At 49.1% G+C, this 17,495-nt stretch overlaps 1 protein-coding gene across 1 annotated transcript in view; it reads right to left on the bottom strand.

The window, feature by feature from the left end:
* Positions 1-15,194, bottom strand: part of GALNT14 (polypeptide N-acetylgalactosaminyltransferase 14) — a 219,477-nt gene extending 204,283 nt beyond the window's left edge. Inside the window, exon 1 of the mRNA XM_052648605.1 lies at positions 15,066-15,194. Coding sequence (XP_052504565.1) covers positions 15,066-15,194 — 129 coding nt within the window. The remainder of the gene's footprint in view (positions 1-15,065) is intronic.
* Positions 15,195-17,495: the final 2,301 nt, after the last annotated feature.

Below are 17,495 nucleotides of genomic sequence, written 5' to 3'. Positions count from 1 at the left end.
AGGGATTAGCAAACTTTTCCTAAAAAGACAGTAAAAATTTCAGCTTCGTGGCCCACCTAGTCTCCATCTCAGCTATCATCTCTGCCACCCACAGGCAGGTGAGAGCAGCCACAGACAACACATAATTGAGGGTGATAGTTCCCATAAGACTATATTTATGGACACTGAAATTTGAATTTCAGATAATGTTCATGTGTCACAAAATATTTTTCTTTCTAGTTTTTTTTTCCAACCACTAAAAATATTTTTTAAAAAACATTCTTAGCCCACAGACTAAGCAGAGGAGGAGGTGGGGTCTGAATTTGGCCCATGGGCCAACCCTGGTCTACAGTATCCAAAACAGTATAAAAGCCACAATAGGCATCCTTGACTAAGTTAAAGTGGGTTGCTCAGTTAGCCTATTTTTCTATCCCGAGACTGGTTTTCCTTTTCCATTATCCTTCCACTAGTGCTGTGCTTTTCAAAAACCAGACACTTTGGGGACAAGTGGGTCCTGGCAAATGGACTTCTTCAAAACTCACTGACCTGACTTTAAAAGGCCGCCCTAAATCCTTCTACTTCTAATAAGAGGCCCTGTGGAATAACAGGTTCCTGTTTTAGTGAAAGAGCTTTAAGGAGGAGATTAAACTTCAACCACAGTTTTCTGAGCTAACAGCAGACTGACATGATCAGGGGAAGAAATTCAACCTTGCAGAACAACTGCTAGTAAATTCAAAAGCAATTGTCTCAAACTTCTATCTGGCGAACCCGTGTAAAGATTCTCTCCATTTCCCTCGGCCTTACATCCCATTTTAACTCAAAAGACAGAAAAGACTTCCAGCCATCTTGCAGCCCCTTTCACCATTAAACAGCCATCCCAGGGCCACAGTTCTATCTTTCCAGGAATAAAGCAACACTCCTTAAAGTCCAAGAAGGAGTCAGGGCTCAAGAGACAGAAATAGCCAGGCACCAGCTGGGGGCCACAGGGCCGCACTCTACTATTCTCTAAGAATTCATCCAGGGCAAGGCAGGCAGAACCAGGCTCAGTTATCTCCCACACCCTGCATAGCACTTCACACCCAGCAATGCCCATATAGGTTTGCTGGATGAACAGATGAGCTTGACCCCATGGCCTGGTGTAGGGGAACTGGCCCACTCTGTCTCCCCCTGTTTGACAAGCCTCTCTCCCCATGATGAATGGGTGCTCAACTCCTTCAAGGAGATCATTGTCTTTCTCACTTGCTGACTCCTTCACTGGCACCCCTGCATCAACCAGACCTGTCTTGGCTCCAACACTTATGAGCTCTGTAGACTTAGGCAAGTTCCCACTGGATGCTATAAAACCTCAAGTTCTTCACTGGTAAAATAAGAGTAATCAATACATCATCCAGAGAAAATATTCAAAAGAGAACATCTGAACAATCTCTATGGCTCAGACACTGTTTAATCAGAAAAGTGCCAGTCTTAAACATCAAGTATGACTGTACTGGGAAGTACCAGCTAAATCTCACCTGCCTGTCTTGTGGTAGGCCTTGGAAAGAACAAACACTGAACACAGATAGAGCAACTTGCATTTCTCCTGATAGGCAGCTGTTCACCCTCTCCCCAAGGAAGCTTCTCCCTCCTAGCTTATAATGGTGGTCACAAACAAGTTCCATCACCAGCACTTCCTGCAGGACTCCTGACAGTCACTTTCACCACTTATTGAGGGCATGGCCAGAGCTGCCCTCTGACTCCTACCATAGCCAGCTGCTCCCTGCAGACATCCCAGGGTGCTCCCGAGGGCTCCTCCCACATGGTCCTACCCACAGAACACACATCTGCCCTGGGCACAAGATAGCTAGAATCTCATTCTACTGGGAATGCATTGTCAACCTACTTGTAGGAAGATGGCTTACTTGCTGGGGAGGGTGGGAGCAGACACTCAAAGCACCCAAATGCCCATTCCATCTCCTCAGATCGGGAAGACAAGGACCAAACCTCAAAGTGCCAAAAAAAAGCAACTGGGTCATTTCTTTGGCAATTAACTCCAGCACATATTTGACAGGGAAAAATGTACAATCCCTTGTGAAAAGAAAGTGTGAAAGTAAAGTCGCTCAGTCGTGTCTGACTCTTTGTGACCCCGTGGACTGTAGCCCACCAGGCTCTCTGTCCATGGAGTTCTTCAGGCAAGAATACTGGAGTGTGTAGCCATTCCTTTCTCCAGGGATCTTCTCAACCCAGGGATCAAGCTCAGGTCTCCCACATTGCAGGCGGATTCTTTACCATCTGAGCCACTAGGGAAGCCTGTACATCCCCTTACCCCTTATAAAGACGTTGTGCCCCTTGGGAAAGACCTGGATCCTGCTCTGGAATAACCCTGACTTCTCCCCTGAAAACACCTAACATGTCTCACATAGGGTCTGATATGTGACACTCAATTTGTCAGCATTCTCAACCCCTTTGGAGACCGGAAGGAAACAAGAAAACCACTTGGTCACAGCTGAGCAGACAACGATGCTTATTATGACTGGGGAAAATGGGAAGTCTTGGCACAGAAAGGGAAGAAAGGAAATTGCACATTATAAAAAGGAATATATATTTAAAAGTAGGAAATATCATAAATGTGGCTTATTCATGGTTAATAGCAGGTATTTGTTTTTGGTGCTAATAATCTAATTAGTAGTCAATCCAGAGTATCCTTTATTATCAGCTGATCCATAATTACTGCTCCATGCTGAGTATTTTCCCGGCACATGATAGCTTTCAACTCCTCAGTACAAACAACCAAATAATTGGTGCTATTATGCTGAATACAGGACTATTCCTCTCCGAGGGGTGCTGTGGGGGAGGGGTTGTTTTCCATTCACGACAGCCTTTGCATTTTCAGCATCTGTTGATTAAGTCCAAGCCATCCCCTCTTAAATCAGTCTGGAGGCATACCAAAAGCTCCTTCACACTCTCAAGAATGTGACAGCTTGAAGACATCCTTTTTTAAAGTTTAACCCTTGGACCAGAAACATCTCCAGTCCTCTATAGGTTGGACATGTTCACAGGGGATAGCAAACAAAGCTGAAAGCACAGTATATTTCTCTTTGAAAGTGTTGTAAAGTTTCTCCTTGCCTGTTGTTTTAAAATGACTTGTCCTGGAAGAGATAGCTTCTGATATACACTATTTCATTCAATAGCTTCTGGTCTCAACAAGATGTGTGTAATTCTAGGAAGCAGAACAAAGGCCAGCTATAATGACAGGTTGCTAAGGGGAAAATATATTCAGCATCTCTTTCAGGAGACCAGATTTGGTGTGACTGTGAGGGGAGAGAAAGAAGCCGGGGTGAGCATGGTGAAGTGGGAAGAGGTGGTTCTGGAGCCAGACAGATCTGGGTTGGAATCCACTTCCTTCACTGGTAAGTGGCATGACCTTGGGAAAGTCACTTAACTTCCCTAAGCCTTGATGTTGCTCACCTGAAGAACAAAACTACCGACGCCTACTGTATAGGGCTGTCAGGAGGACAGATGTCTGACACAGGAAGCACCTGGCATGCACAGGAGCTCAGGTTCTTAGCACTCTGCTCTTTTGCTGGGTGGGGGCTGACGGGGAAAGCTGGTTTTCTACAGGCCAGTAGCTTATGCCATATAATTCCATCACTGTAAGTAGGGCTTCCCTGGTGGTTCGATGCTATAGAATCCACCTCCCAATGCGGGAGACACAGGTTCAATCCCTGGGTCAGGAAGATCCTGGCCACTCCCGTATTCTTGCCTGGGAAATCACATGGACAGAGAAGCCCAGCGGGCTGCTAGGCTGCCCATGGGGTCGCAAAGAGTTGGACAGGACTGAGCAACTAACCAACAACAAATATAACTAAGCCTCCACATCTTAACCATAAAAAGGTAGATTTCAGCCCAGATTCACTATGGAGCAGCTCCAACAGCCGAATTCCTACTGGCAGTCCCCATTGCCTGGGTCTCCTTTAGAATTCCCCTCCCTTATCCATCTTCCTATGATTCAGCAACTAAAAGGTTAACTCTTCCAGGTATGGTATTTCGGGTGACTGGTACCTGTACCACACTAGCTGTGAAACATCTCCCTGTATGTAAAAGGGAGTAGAAATTGGGAAATTGGGAAGATCTATCAAGACAGTTCTCTGTTCAGAAACAGAAGCCAGTGGCTACAAGAAGAATGAAAACGTCTGCACCCTGACCTCAAAGGAGGTGCTAATACCCAGAGTCAGAAGCCACCCACTCAGTTCATTCTTTTCTTTTCGAAGGCCTTATTGAGGTGGCATATGCAAACAGAAAAGAGCAAGCATTCAGTGAATTTCCACAAAGCGAACATACTCAAGTTACAAGCACCCAGATCAAGAAACTAACAGGGCACCAATTCCCCAAACGCGCCCTCCCCGCTCTCCCCCGCCCCACAGATTCCCTTCTGGTCACTGAGGCCAACCAAGGGTCACCATGAAGCTGACTTCAAACACCACAGATTAGTTTGGCCTGTTCTTGTGCTCTAAGTAGAATTCCACAGCCAATTCATCAGTCGGGAAGATCCACTGGGGAAGGGAGAGGCTACCCACTCCAGTATTCTTGGGCTTCCCTGGTCGCTCAGCTGGTAAAAAATCCTCCTCCAGTGCGGGAGACCTGGGTTCGATCCCTGGGTTGGGAAGATCCCCTGGAGAAGGGAAAGGCTACCGTCTCCAGTATTCTGGCCTGGAGAATTCCATGGACTCTACAGTCCATGGGGCCGCAAAGAGTTGGACACAACTGAGCACTTTCACTTTCTTTCCACAGCCTGAAGGCCAAATCTGGCCTGCCACCTGTCTTAGGACACCCTGCAAACTAAGAATGGCTTTTACATTTGTAAATCTTTGACAATCACACCAAAAGAGATGTATTTCATGAGATGGGAAAACTACATGAAACTCAAATTTCAGGGCCCATAAATAAAGTTTTACTGGAACACAGCCACACTCATTTCATTTACATAATGTCTTTCACTCCACAATATCAGAGTCAAATAGTTACAACAGAAACCATACAATCTAAAAAAAAAAAAAAAGATTGAGTACACCTCCAACATATGAACCTTCAAATTGCAAACTTTCAAAGATGCAAACGTGCATTCCATCAATGTCAGGCATGAGTGAAATGACAGCTTGCCCTCTGTCTCCTATTGCTGACGGTCCTTCAGCTCTACCTTCTCTCACCTCCTCTCCCTCCTCCAGCCAGTAAATCTTCTTGCCTGGTCATTCGATGCCAGCCTCTGTATGCCAGTTGTTATATACTGTGCTTTTCAAAGTACTGTACTGTAAGACTCTCTGTCTCTTTGGTCGCTAAGTTGTGTCTGATTCCTGTGACCCCAGAGGACCCCTGCCAGGCTCCTCTGTCCATGGGATCCTCCAGGCAAGAATAGTGGAGTGGGTTGTCATCTCCTTCTCCAAATTAAAAATGTTTTATTTTTTTGTTTTTTATGTATTATTTATGTGAAAACTATTATAAACCTATTATAGTACAATACTATATAGCTGATTATGTTAGTTGGGTACCTAGGCCAACTTTGTTGGACTTAGCAATCAAACTGGACTTAGGAATGTGCTCTCAGAATGGAACTTGTTTGTATATAGGGGACTTACTGTCTCTGACCCTTTACAGAAAAAAGTGCTGACTTTAATTGGAATGCAAGGCGTTCGTTTTAGCAGAAAAGCTAAAACCTGAAGCAAAAGCCATAATCTCAGTGTTAAGAGAGGCAGGGAAAATTACAGAGAGTTTATCTGATCCAGAATTAAACAAATGATTAGAAAACCATCAGGACTTTTGAGCAAAGAGGGAAAATACCAGAGTTCTCTAGGTTTATGTTTCCTTTCATTCTTACTCCAAGCATATCCTTAAAAAATATTGTCCCCATTAATGTTGCCATGCGCTGCAGAAATGCACAAGAGTGGAAAAGTCATGTTTCTGCTCAGGATCCTGCAATACAGACTGTGACATTCAGGCCACATCACAAAAGCATTACCATGAGCTCTCTAGTAGCTCACCAGAATTGCAGACAAAAATACCAGGATGTCATAACTTTAAGCATATACATGGGCAGCAAATCCCTTACTCACACCCAATCCCCAAAGCAGCCACCAAATGGCTGAACCGTGGCCCTTCAAGGCTGAAGAGCAGGACGCAGGCAGGGCGCCCTCTATCTTTGAGCCGTGAGGCTCTCTCCGGTGATGCTGGGTACCTTCCAAAGTCACTTCCCTGGAGTCACTCCCCCATTTACATGCCTCACATTTCAAATAGGATGTATGTCTTAGATTCTTTCAAATGACATTTTTTCCTCTTAGAGGAGAATTGCTTCTGATTGTTTAAGAACCACATTCATCACGAAACGGATACAGATCAACAGTTTCCGTCTTAATTGCAGGATCCCATTGACTTCTGAGTTGAGCAGCCTCCTGAATGACAGCAGAGCTTCATTTCCTGCTGTCAAACCTTGCCAATCTTGGGTGGGGGTTTGGGGTGGGGGGTGGTCACTAATAGAAAGACAGAGCCAGTACCGACAACAGGACTGAAGGGGCACGAAAGCCTCTCTCCACTTCTCCCAGGATCACGAGTCTGCCAGTCCAGCCCAGGATCTTCCCCAAATCACCTGCAGCATGTTTCTGTTGGGTCTGAGACTGAGTTAAACTTGGCCTGTCCTGGGAGAAAACACAAAGTCCTGGTGGCCCTTCAGAGACAGGTTGTGGAGTTCCCTTAACCTGACCCACCATTCCCCTTTACGTGCAGAAAGGCAATGCTGGTGTTTTATCAGAGGTAGAGATCATTTTTCAGCAAGAGCATGAGCTTTTTGTCCAGATGAAAATATACACAAAGCACATACACATATAAAAGAACTGCCACTTCCCCTGGAAAAGGAAGCTAGCCGGACATTGAGCATAGCCATGCTAGAAACAGCACAGGCTTTACAGTCAGAAGAGTGAGTTCAAGGCCATGCAACGGTTGGGCGAGCTTACCTGTCTCCTCCCTATTGTAACCTCAGTTTTCATCCTACTTCAGAGAACGAGGGTAACAATAACACCCACCACACGTGGTTGCAGGAAGAATCAAAGGAGGCATTTGTGAATAAAAATGCTCTGTAAACTCTGTAACATCACACAAAAAGGAGGGAGGAAGGTCTCTCTTAGCCTCCAGTTTCTGATTCACCGTTAATCATTCAGGACTTTGAGCAGTCCCTCTGCAGGTGAAGACCACCAGCCCACCACAATCAGGACTTGTCAATTCAGCACTCAGCTGGCAGCTATCAACTGCCCGTCTATTAACAGCCAATTATCTGGGTGGCTTAATTAATCCATGGACCACGTGGTCTGATCTCCCAGAGATCCTAGAAAACAATGAGCCTGAAACACGAATGCCAGCTAATTTCTCAACGACCATCAAGGAGTTTGGCCTCCACGATGCCTACACATTGCAGCTGCAAGTGATGGGAGCATAAATATTGATCGGCTCAGTTTCTCTGTGGCTAGGGATGGGGGGAAATTAACGATTAGAGTGCTCTCAGAGGAACAACAGGAGCTACATAAATCCCCAGCCTGGGCCATTAGAGGGAAAAACATCCTAATTTCCAAACCTTAGTGACGACTGAGGCAAGGGACTGATTGCCTCTTGGGAAAGAGCGTGTCAAGATGGGCCGGTCCTACCCAGCCTGGAGATGTTCCTCATGCTCTCCTGGCCGTGAATGCGATGCAAACTGGGTTCAAACAACGTGATCGTTAGAAAGAGGCAGCTGGGTGGTGGCTGTCTTTGGCTGGGCACTCAGATCCAGTGGCAGGAACAAGTGCCTGTGCTGCTGGCCCCTATATTTCCTTGAAAGATCTCTGTAGCGCTCACAGTTAAGAAGACAAGTGATATGAGGAGAATTTAATTATTTTTTTAAGTGCCTAATCTTGTTTCTGGGAAATGGTAGGTAGCAGAGACTCTGTACTTGAAATCGGCATTGTCTGGAGGCAGTGGTCCACTGGCCCCTTAATTCCAGCCAAGAGGGCTTGTGCTGATATAGGGCGTCTGAGCAGAATGGCTCAGGGTGGCCAGAGAAGCCACGTCCCTCCTTTGGAAAGAACTGCCTTTGCGTCCAGACCAGCAGCTAGGCAAGCCGCTCCTGACCTTGGTCGGAGCCTGCAAGAGGTACTAGGCTCCCAGGCCTCCAGACTTCTTTCTGGGACTCCTAACCAAGTGCCCTGTGCCTCTCTGCTCCAGGGCCCTCTTGCTTCCCAGAAAATGTGAGTAAGAGAAGGAGAAAGAATGTGATGAAGGGAGGAGAGAAGTGATGGAAAGGAAAGCAGGAGGAAAGAGGACTCCCTGGGAGGCATATATACCTTCCTCTCACTGTAGACGTATCTTCCTTCCTCTTGCCATCAGCTTCCTAGTGTCCATTAGGTCCTGCGATGGCGGCAGCTGCTACCGAATGGAAAGGCTGCTGCCCCAGAAGGTCATTTCAGGCCATTTATCCTCAAATACCAAAATGCCAGAGCCAGCAAATTTCAGGAGCTTCTGCAGAATTCCCCAGGGTGCCAGTGTACACGTGAGTGTGCATGCGCGTGCTTTTCACTGTCCCAAAGGGGTTCTTTCTTAATCAGCTCAACATCTCAGGACTCAGAAACTGATTTAGTGTTTGGTTAATCTAGCGTTTCTGGTAAAATAATTAAAAGATAAGTAATAGACTCAGGGTATCCGTGGTATAATTATTTAAAGCCATGAGGTTTCACTTCAGAGTTATTCACAAGTAACGCAAAATGACTCAGACTGCTGGCAAGGCAAGTGGGAGATGGATAGATAGGGCTGTAGCGTGCTGCTCCCATTTCACAGATGATGAGACTGAGCCCAGAAAAGACTATCTGAGTGATGCCTGGCACCACCAATGGCAGAAAGAGACACCTGGGCTGCCAGGTGTATTAGAAAAACCAGAAGGCAAACCCACACTTGACTATGACATGATGGGAGCTGCCACGAGAGGGCTGGGGTCTCCATTTTCCAACCCTGGTTCACAGTTTGAGTCTTTGAGGTCCAGACAAGGAGGAAGGCCAACTACCCAGCTCCGGGTCCCTGCGGGCAAGTGGGAAGAGGCAGCAGCCAGCTGTAGGGACTCACTTCCCCAAACAGATGGCGGGTCTATAACACTGATCTCAAGTGGAATGTGTAAAAGTCATACCAGGGTTCACAGACGCCCCCAGAGAGGGGAGCTGTGGGTTTGTCCCTACTTTCTAATTCAGATTCCTTTTCCGAAAAATACATCAGGGACTTGGAAATGCTCTGGAAGAATGACATAACTGTAAATGTTAGAAAGTAAACAGAGGCACAGAAAAACATTTCTTCAATTTCAAAATTTGTTCCTGGGTGCCTGATAATGCATAAGACTCTTTTGGAAATTTGGGATGGGAGAGGTGTGGGAAAGGGTGCAGGCAGAGGAAGCAGATGAGATGCCATGTGAACCTGGCCCCGTAAAGATCCTGGGCCTTAGGCACCAGCCAAGGGCAACCTCATTCTGTCCCTGTTGAGCTAATAAATGACCTCTTATGAGTGGAGATTAGCACTTTTAAATGATACAAACAGACGAGCAACCTTGGAAAAGGGTAGTCTCTAGACAGGCTGGGGAAGCTTGTGACAGGGACATTAATTTCTCCTTCCTTTCTGGTTTTGTCCCTGTGTCTTCTCTGATTGCAGCAAGTATCATTCTGGGCCTCTGGGAAATCTTGAGACAGGGATTCCTGGTCTTTGTTTCCAAAAGCACAAGGCAACTTAGGAGAACAAGGGTTTAGGGACAGAGAGGGAGAGAGATGTCCCCAGACTGACCCAAAGAGATTCCCTTAAAATAGATCTGTAGGTCCCTGGGATGTGGCCTGGGGGAGAATACCAGCTGGGACAAGGATACAACCCCAGGCAGGCCAAAAATGACCCAGGGAAGAGAAATTCCCACCAGCGTGATGGGGCTGATCAAGGCAAGAGAGGAGTACAAGGGGAGCTCAGGGTTTGGTTTCTTTTTTGGGAGGTTGGGGGTAGGGGCGGTGGTTTGTTTTGTTTTGCTTTAAGCTTGTTAATATCTAGAAAGCAAGGCATGCTATTTCTTGAATACCTGGAGTTCTAATCTGCTAGTCTCATATTTCCCAACTTCTCACAGTAGCCACATCTGGGCCTCGAAGGCAGCATCATCCCCACCACCTTCTCCAGGAATTGCCTTAGATGGGAAATCAGCACAGTGCCCAGCATGGGCACCAGCACACACAGGCACGAATGTTCACGAAGGATGAAGGTTCATCTGAAAACGGGCTGTTTCTGGTTGTGCCAGAGTTGAAATTCCCTGAACAGAATCCAAAATATGCCCACAGAGCTTCAGCGGATTATTAGGGCCTCTCTCTCTAAAACTGATGAATTTTTGCGTGTGTGTGGAAGAAATTATCTAATAAATGAGGAATACAATAACAGTGCCATATACTTAAGGCATGTGCAGTATGCAAATATTACAGAAAACAAGCTCCTTTCTGACAGTGTTTGCCATATTTCTAGCACAGCACAAATACATTTACATGGCCTGAGGCACTTTACTCAAAGCCTTTACATTTCCAATACCTTCCTCCAAAAGTACCCTCAGGTCTCAAATTCTTCTTTTACTAAGCCCTAAGCCCCTGGCCTCAGAAAAGGCAATGGCACCCGACTCCACTGTTGCCTGGAAAATCCAAAGAACAGGGGAGCCTGGTGGGCTGCCGTCTATGGGGTTGCACAGAGTCAGACACAACTGAAGCGACTTAGCAGCAGCAGCAGCAGCAGCAAGCCCCTGGCCTAAATTTAGTTTCTTGAAAATAAGAGAAAAATTTGCTGTTTAAAAAAAAAAAATTCTGTCAGTTATTGTATAATTCTCCAAATGGCAAACAAATGATAGAGGAGAGAAGAAATGGAAACATTTTTCTGTCTTTTTTTTTTAGTGGTACAGTACTTATTGCTAAAATCCTGTTTAAATGAAAGCATCAAGCTTGTTACATGATTTTCAATTAGGAATTAGAGCTTTGCTGAATTTGGGGGTGGGAATCCCCATAAAAATCAAATCAACATCGAAAAGTCAAACTTAAAGAAATCTTTATTTGAGCTATTAATAAAACAGCCCTTCTTGAAACTAAGAAAAAAATCCAATTAATTTTCTTAAACCAAGGGTGCAGTCTGGCTTCTCCGTATCACTTGGATTGTGACGGGGCATAGGTTTTATTTTATTATCAGGCCCACTTTGGAGATCCCACTGCCAGGTGAGTGAGGATATGTCCTAACACTGAGGAAGAGAGTTAGGTCCTAGTCCCCAGCAAAGGCAACTGGCTGCATGGAATGGACAAGCTGGGAAGTCCCCAGCCAAGGAGCCCTGGCTGCAGCCCTCTCCTGTCCAATCCCTCCACCATTTCAACTTCTCTAAATATTTCAGAGGGAAGGGAGCCCACTGCTCTTGCTTTGGAAAATAAACTGACCCCTCTACCACACTGGGAAGAGCCCTAGGCAGAGTCCCCATGGCTTCAGACACATACAAGGCAAGAGCTCTCTCTCCCCAGGACTGGGCAGAAGCATTGTCTAGAGAAACCTGGGATACTGAACTCACCAAACAACCAAATTTTTTGCCCTACAATAGACAACTGTCCTTGGATAATTCTTACTGTTGAGGAAACAATCTCTGCCCTGGCAAATGATTCCTAGACCAAGGGTGCTGCAACCACCCAATGACGCTGCAGCCTGCCAGCAGGGTTCACTCTGTCCAGCCAGAAGCGCTTCCTCGGCCCCAGATGGCTTCCTCCATGGGCAGGGCAGGATTCCCTCTGAGATGGTTTCCCCACAGATTGCACCAACCTCCCTGGAGTTCCACAAAGACCAGCACCTAGAGATGAGTCATGAAGTGCTTGGAAAGTAGCTGGGCACCGTGCAGCTATAAACATCCCTGACCTCACCCCATCATCCCCTAGCAAAGACCCAGGCATCCAAGTGGCTTGTGGTAAGGAAGGAGCACAGGGTACGGGTGGTTGCCAGGATGATCCAATTCCATTCTTGTGCTGATGATGCCACTTAATTATAGCCCTGCTATCTTGGGCCAATTGTTTAACCTCATTACTCAATCTCATGTGCATTAAAGTATGATCTGCCTTATTGTTTGTGGTCATTGTGAAGCTTAAATGAGCTAATACATGTGAAACGGACTTTGTGAATTTGTAAAATCCAATGCAAATGCTAGCTATTGTTATTTCACATGAATGCACATGCTCACACAAGCTTGGACCACCAGGAACTCAAGAAGAAGGAAATTATTTGGCCATATTTACACGGGGCCCACTGAATCACAAAAAAAACCCCAAAGACTTGCTATTCTTCATCTAGCTTCCAAAACCATCCATCAGTAGGCTACTTCAGATTCACGTGGGGCCCTTGTAAAAAAATACATATATATATACTGATTCTAGGACCTTCTACCAAAACCCACAGAATCATAATCTCTGCAGTAAATATAAAAACATGTATATTAAACGAACTCTCTTAGGTGGTTCTGACATGGAGTCAGGTTTGGAATCCTACTGCACTCCTTGGGACCCAACATGCAAATTTCCTGATAGATCAGTGATGGGAACAACTGTTGTGGCCCTGAGAAGGACCTCTCTCTGTCTCTCCATCCCTCCCCTCAGATACGTACGCACCAAGATACAGAGGGGTGCTCATCCACTAGACACAAAATACACCCACGAATATACACTACATATATAAGTAGACACACAAAGTCGTAATACAGGTGAAAAAGAGAAAGAAGAAATAGACTAACAAGAAAGGGTGACCAACAATAAAAAGTATCAAGATTGTTAAAGTCTAAAGAATTCATGGTTATAAAGGAGACAGAAAATGGGGGGGGGGGGAGAAGATGTTAAGACAAAGAGCAAGTGGTCAAAAGTAGGAGACCCCTGTTCCATGACTGCACAGCACTATAGCTGACATTAGACCACTGCCCCCACTCCATCCCACTACTCATTGGTTTGCAATTCTGCCTCAGCCAGGAAGTTGTGAGAGCCACCCGCAGATGGCAGAGGCAGAGTGTGCTCCTCATAGCAATGCCCAAACCCAGCACAGAGCCTGGCCTGTGGCTGCACTGGATAAATGTGTGCTCAACGCACGGCGGGATGAGAAGAAGCAGGTAAGGAAGAACAACAAAGCCCACAAAGGAAGAAACTGATCTCTGGTCTCAGCTCCCTGGAGTAAACTAGAATAAGCAAGCTTAAGGTAATGAAGTTCAACGCAAAACAGAGTTCATGTCCCCGCAGGCATCATTAACTGCATCACAAGGAGCAGAACCACCCAGGGAAAAAGAGGAAAAGCTCCCCATATCTATGGGCGGGTCTGAAGTGAGTGAGAAAATCGATCCAGTGTGATGAAGGCTATTGGAAGGCATCCATCTGACCTTGTCACTCCCCTGCTTAGTGCAGCCTCAAGGCCCCTTGGAACCCTCAAGGTGCTACCCAACAGGACTCTTACACATTACCCCCAACTTCATCCCCGCCATCAGCCACATGCTTTGACAATCAAATTGTGCCAAACTTACCCAGCATGCTGTGTCATTCCTCTCGGCCTGTTTGGTGCAATTAACCTCTACCAGGAATGCCCTCCCTACCTAGAGCCAAACCTACTGTTCTTCCCTCTCTACTCAGTTCCCTGTGCCCTCCTCCTCCTCCTCCATTAAGTCCCCAGGGCCCCATGACACCTAGTGCACACTGTATGGTCCTGGTCCATTCCTGAGCAAATCCCCTGTCCGCAGAGAATAGGTTCTGCATCTCTGTACCCACAGCAGCTAGCACACTGCCTGGCACACAGCAGATCATCAATAAATGCTTGGGGAATTCAATCGAGCATTGCCAAGATTTCAGAATGTAAGTGCCCAAAGACAGTTAAAAGGCAATCTCAGAGGCAACTTGATATAGTGGAAAGATCCTGAATATCGGAGGTCTGAGTTCAAATCAGTAGCTCCTAGGGCAAGACTGAATCAGTTTCCTAATCTATGGAATAAGGAGAATCCCACCCAACTCCTACAACTATGAAGCACCCACATGTACCTGGCACCTAGTCGGTCCTCTGCACTGTACTTACTCCCCTTTCTCCCCATTATTTTCAGTCTCCTGCTTGGGACCATAAGCTTCTCCAAGGGCTCTTTCACAGTTACTGGACGACCTCTCTGGACCCTGTTCATAAATGTTGCCTGGCTGGTCAGGAAACCCCCCTGAGGCTCCCTTCTGTTGTCCCACGGCCAGGTCTGTGGAAGAAGAGACCGAGAAATGGGGGCTCTGAGTAAAGGTAAGACTGAGCCTGCAGGGAGAGCCCAGTGGCTCCGCTCAGATGAACCGCCTGGGCAGGAGTTGGAAAAGCCACTTAGACTCTCATTTTCCCAACTCCCCACCAATACCAAGGCGTCTGTTTTTACAGGCTCTTTAGTGATGTTCAGGGCACATTCATTTCAACTTCCAATGCAGCTGAAGAGATCGAGGACAATTATAAAGCAAGGGTTGCGACAGGCTGGGTGGGCCCGGGCGGCAGCCGCCCGGGACGCTGCAGGGCGCTCGCCCGCGCCGCACAGGCGCGCGCGGAGCACCCCCGGGCCTCCGGCCTCCCCTGCTCCGGCCTGGCAGCTGCGGGAAGGAAGGAGGTCAGCGCGGCCGCCAGACTTCTCTCGGGCGCCAAGCGCCGGCCGGCCCTGCCACCCGACCCCCACCACCTACTATCTCGCAGCGTCCACGGACCACCAACCCCCGGGCGGCTCGACCGCTGCGCCCCCGCCGCCCCGGGACCCAGGCCAGCTGTACCCAAGTTAAGAGCCCCGCTCCGCAAGCCAGCGCGCGCCCGCCACCCACACCCACTCCCACTTCCACACAGCGCGGGGCCGGGGATGCCCCCTGGGCTTTTGTAAAATCCAGAAATATCACACTGTAGCCGCATCCGGCGCCGGGTTACCTGCTCGCAGCACCCAGACCCCCGCCCTGGCTTCCCGGGAGCCCGCAAACCCCGCGCGCGAGCTGCGCGCCCTCCTGCCAGCCACTGCCCCGCGCTTGGCGCGCAGCCAAACCCCGTACCTTGGGGGTCTGCACTTCGGGTCCGGTCGGAACCTCCAACTTCTTTTTGGTTACCCAGAAGAACAGCAACACGGTGATCCAGAGCACCCCGAAGATCGGCAGCACCAGGCGGCGACTCAGGCGCCGCATGGTCCCGCTTGCCTTCCTCTTGGCGTCACTGCGCCCCGGGGGCACCCCCTGGCGGTCAGGGTCGGCGGGGCAGGTGTCCTGGAGAGTACCCTGCTCCCGCGAGCGCTAGCCCCGGGATCTGGAGCGGAGGAGGTCCGGCGGGAGCCTGCCAGGCGCCGCGCCCGCTCGGGAGAGGAGCGAGCAGAAGGGGGGACCACGCGGTGCCCCGAGGCGCGGCAGGCGAGGGCCGAGGGGCCGCCAAGCTGGACAACCGCTCCAGCCCGAGAAGCGCGGTGGCCGCCGAGATGCTCCCCGCGCCGCCGCCGCCGCCGCCGCGAGGGAAACTGACTCGAGCTGCGGGGAGGGAGGAATCCGAGGCTGTGCCTGGCACCCCGCGAGGAGCTCCAGCGGGGAGTGGAGGGAGGGAGAGATGGGGGAGGGAGGACCGACAGACAGACCGACTCCGAAGGGGAATCCGGGCGGGAATGAGCTGGGCTCTGAGAGCCGGCGCTACCGCCGCCCGCCCACCGAGACACCGCCGCGTGCTGTTCTGGGGCCGCCCGCGCCGAGCCCCGCGCGCAGCTCGGGGGCCATCCTGGGATGGGGCGGGGCGGGGCTGGAACGGTGCGTCCGCGAGACCCGCCGCCCCCAGCTGCACGCCGGGACCCAAAGGCCAGCCTGTGCCGGGAGGAGCGGTGCTTGGGAGGACTTTCCCGCTCGCCGCGGGGGTCTGCCCGGGGCGCTCGTAGCCTGGTCCCGCTCTCTGTGCACCCGCCCTAGGGGAGCTGGCGCTGGGACCTTAGGACGTTGGCAGGCCTGCCGCCTCACCCGGGGGTCACTCTCCTGGCTGTTCAGGGCCAAGGCCGAGTTCAGCCAACTCCCCAGGGTGTTTCTCTGCCTGCCTGCAGGTGCCTGGCAACTTTTTCTGCTTAATGGGAACACTGAATTGGTCTAAATTTAACTTTAAAGAAATCCTTTTAAAAATTAAGGTGCAATTACCTCCCTTAAGAGTTTTCTCTCCCTAAGGATCAGGGCTCTGTGTTTGCAGAAAGGGAGTGGGGGTGGGGTCCAAAGTTGGGTCAACCATGTGGTTGACACTGCAAAGTCAACACTGCAAAGTGACTTGGGGGGAGGCGGGTAGTGGGTGCAGAGGGCTATCTTTCAAAAGCCCTTTTCCCCAAATGCCTTTTGGAAGTGCATCCTTCTTCCTCTTGAAGATTAAAACTACTTGAGTCCAGAGGCAGAGCGCAGTCTGAACTGGATTCCTACATGGGCCTCAGCTAGGCTGGAATGATGCTGATAACACTGGATGAGGGGTTCCTGGCCCCAGTCAGCCGCAATAGCTGTGTGAATCATGGAGACCTCAGGAGGCTTAGATTCCTCATCTGTAAAATGGGGACGATTTACAAGTGAATGAATAGCTGTGAAAGCTAAGTGCAAGGTGCTGGTGTTACTTGATCATCTGATCCCTGAAAGAGGCGGAGAACGACACCTTGCTCTCCCTGGGGAACAGTGCCGTCTTATGTGTCAGCCTGACTTGGAAGAATGCTTATCTCATCAAGTTGTTAGTGAGGTGAAAGTGATGCACCTACTACTGTGGCCATCATCCTCTTTGCCTCTCCCCACAGGGCCCAGCATAGGAGGCAGGCCAGGTGTAAAGTAGGGCTCCAGAATTCACTCTTCAGGAAGACAAAGCCAGCAAAAAGTGGAGTCAAAAATGGAGGCATCTGCCTTGTATTTGGTACATTGTCTTTCAGTCACAGAACAGTCTTTCCTCCTAGCCCCATCGTGTTCTTGGCTAGGCTGTAGGTAAGAAGTTATGGGTGGGAACAAAGATAGAAAATAAAACAGCCCAGAAAAGCTGAGCACTCTTGCCAGCCCATCTCAAGATTCAGCTGAGCTCTCAGACCATCACACAGAACCATTTGCCTGTATCAGAACTCTGTACTCTGAAAGGTGGGGGTAGGCCCCCCAGCCACTGCTTTGGCTGGGCAAAGGTCCAGGTAGATCACGGTCTGGGAGGGCTGGGGGCAGCAGCAAGAGAACCCCTCTCTGCAGTATCATGAGCTTCCTGGATCCCTTCCAGCAGCCTTGCCCTGGACCTGTGGTGTGGGGCCTGCAAAGTGTTCTGCAGCAGGCTCTGCAGGGGACCCCCAGGCAAGTCGCTGAGATGCTGTCAGCTCCAGGCAGGAGCCGCAGCTCCATAGTCCATTGCTCAGCGCTTTGTGGTGCTGCTTCTGAGTAACAGATGGCAAACAGTTACACAACACCACCGCCAAGCTTTAGAGATGGTTGCAGCAGCACACACTGCCTGCTGCTGAG

The sequence above is a fragment of the Budorcas taxicolor genome, chromosome 11 (genome assembly GCF_023091745.1).
Source record: "Budorcas taxicolor isolate Tak-1 chromosome 11, Takin1.1, whole genome shotgun sequence".
NCBI classification, from domain to species: Eukaryota; Metazoa; Chordata; class Mammalia; order Artiodactyla; family Bovidae; genus Budorcas; species Budorcas taxicolor.
This window is presented reverse-complemented; position numbering and strand designations above follow the sequence as displayed.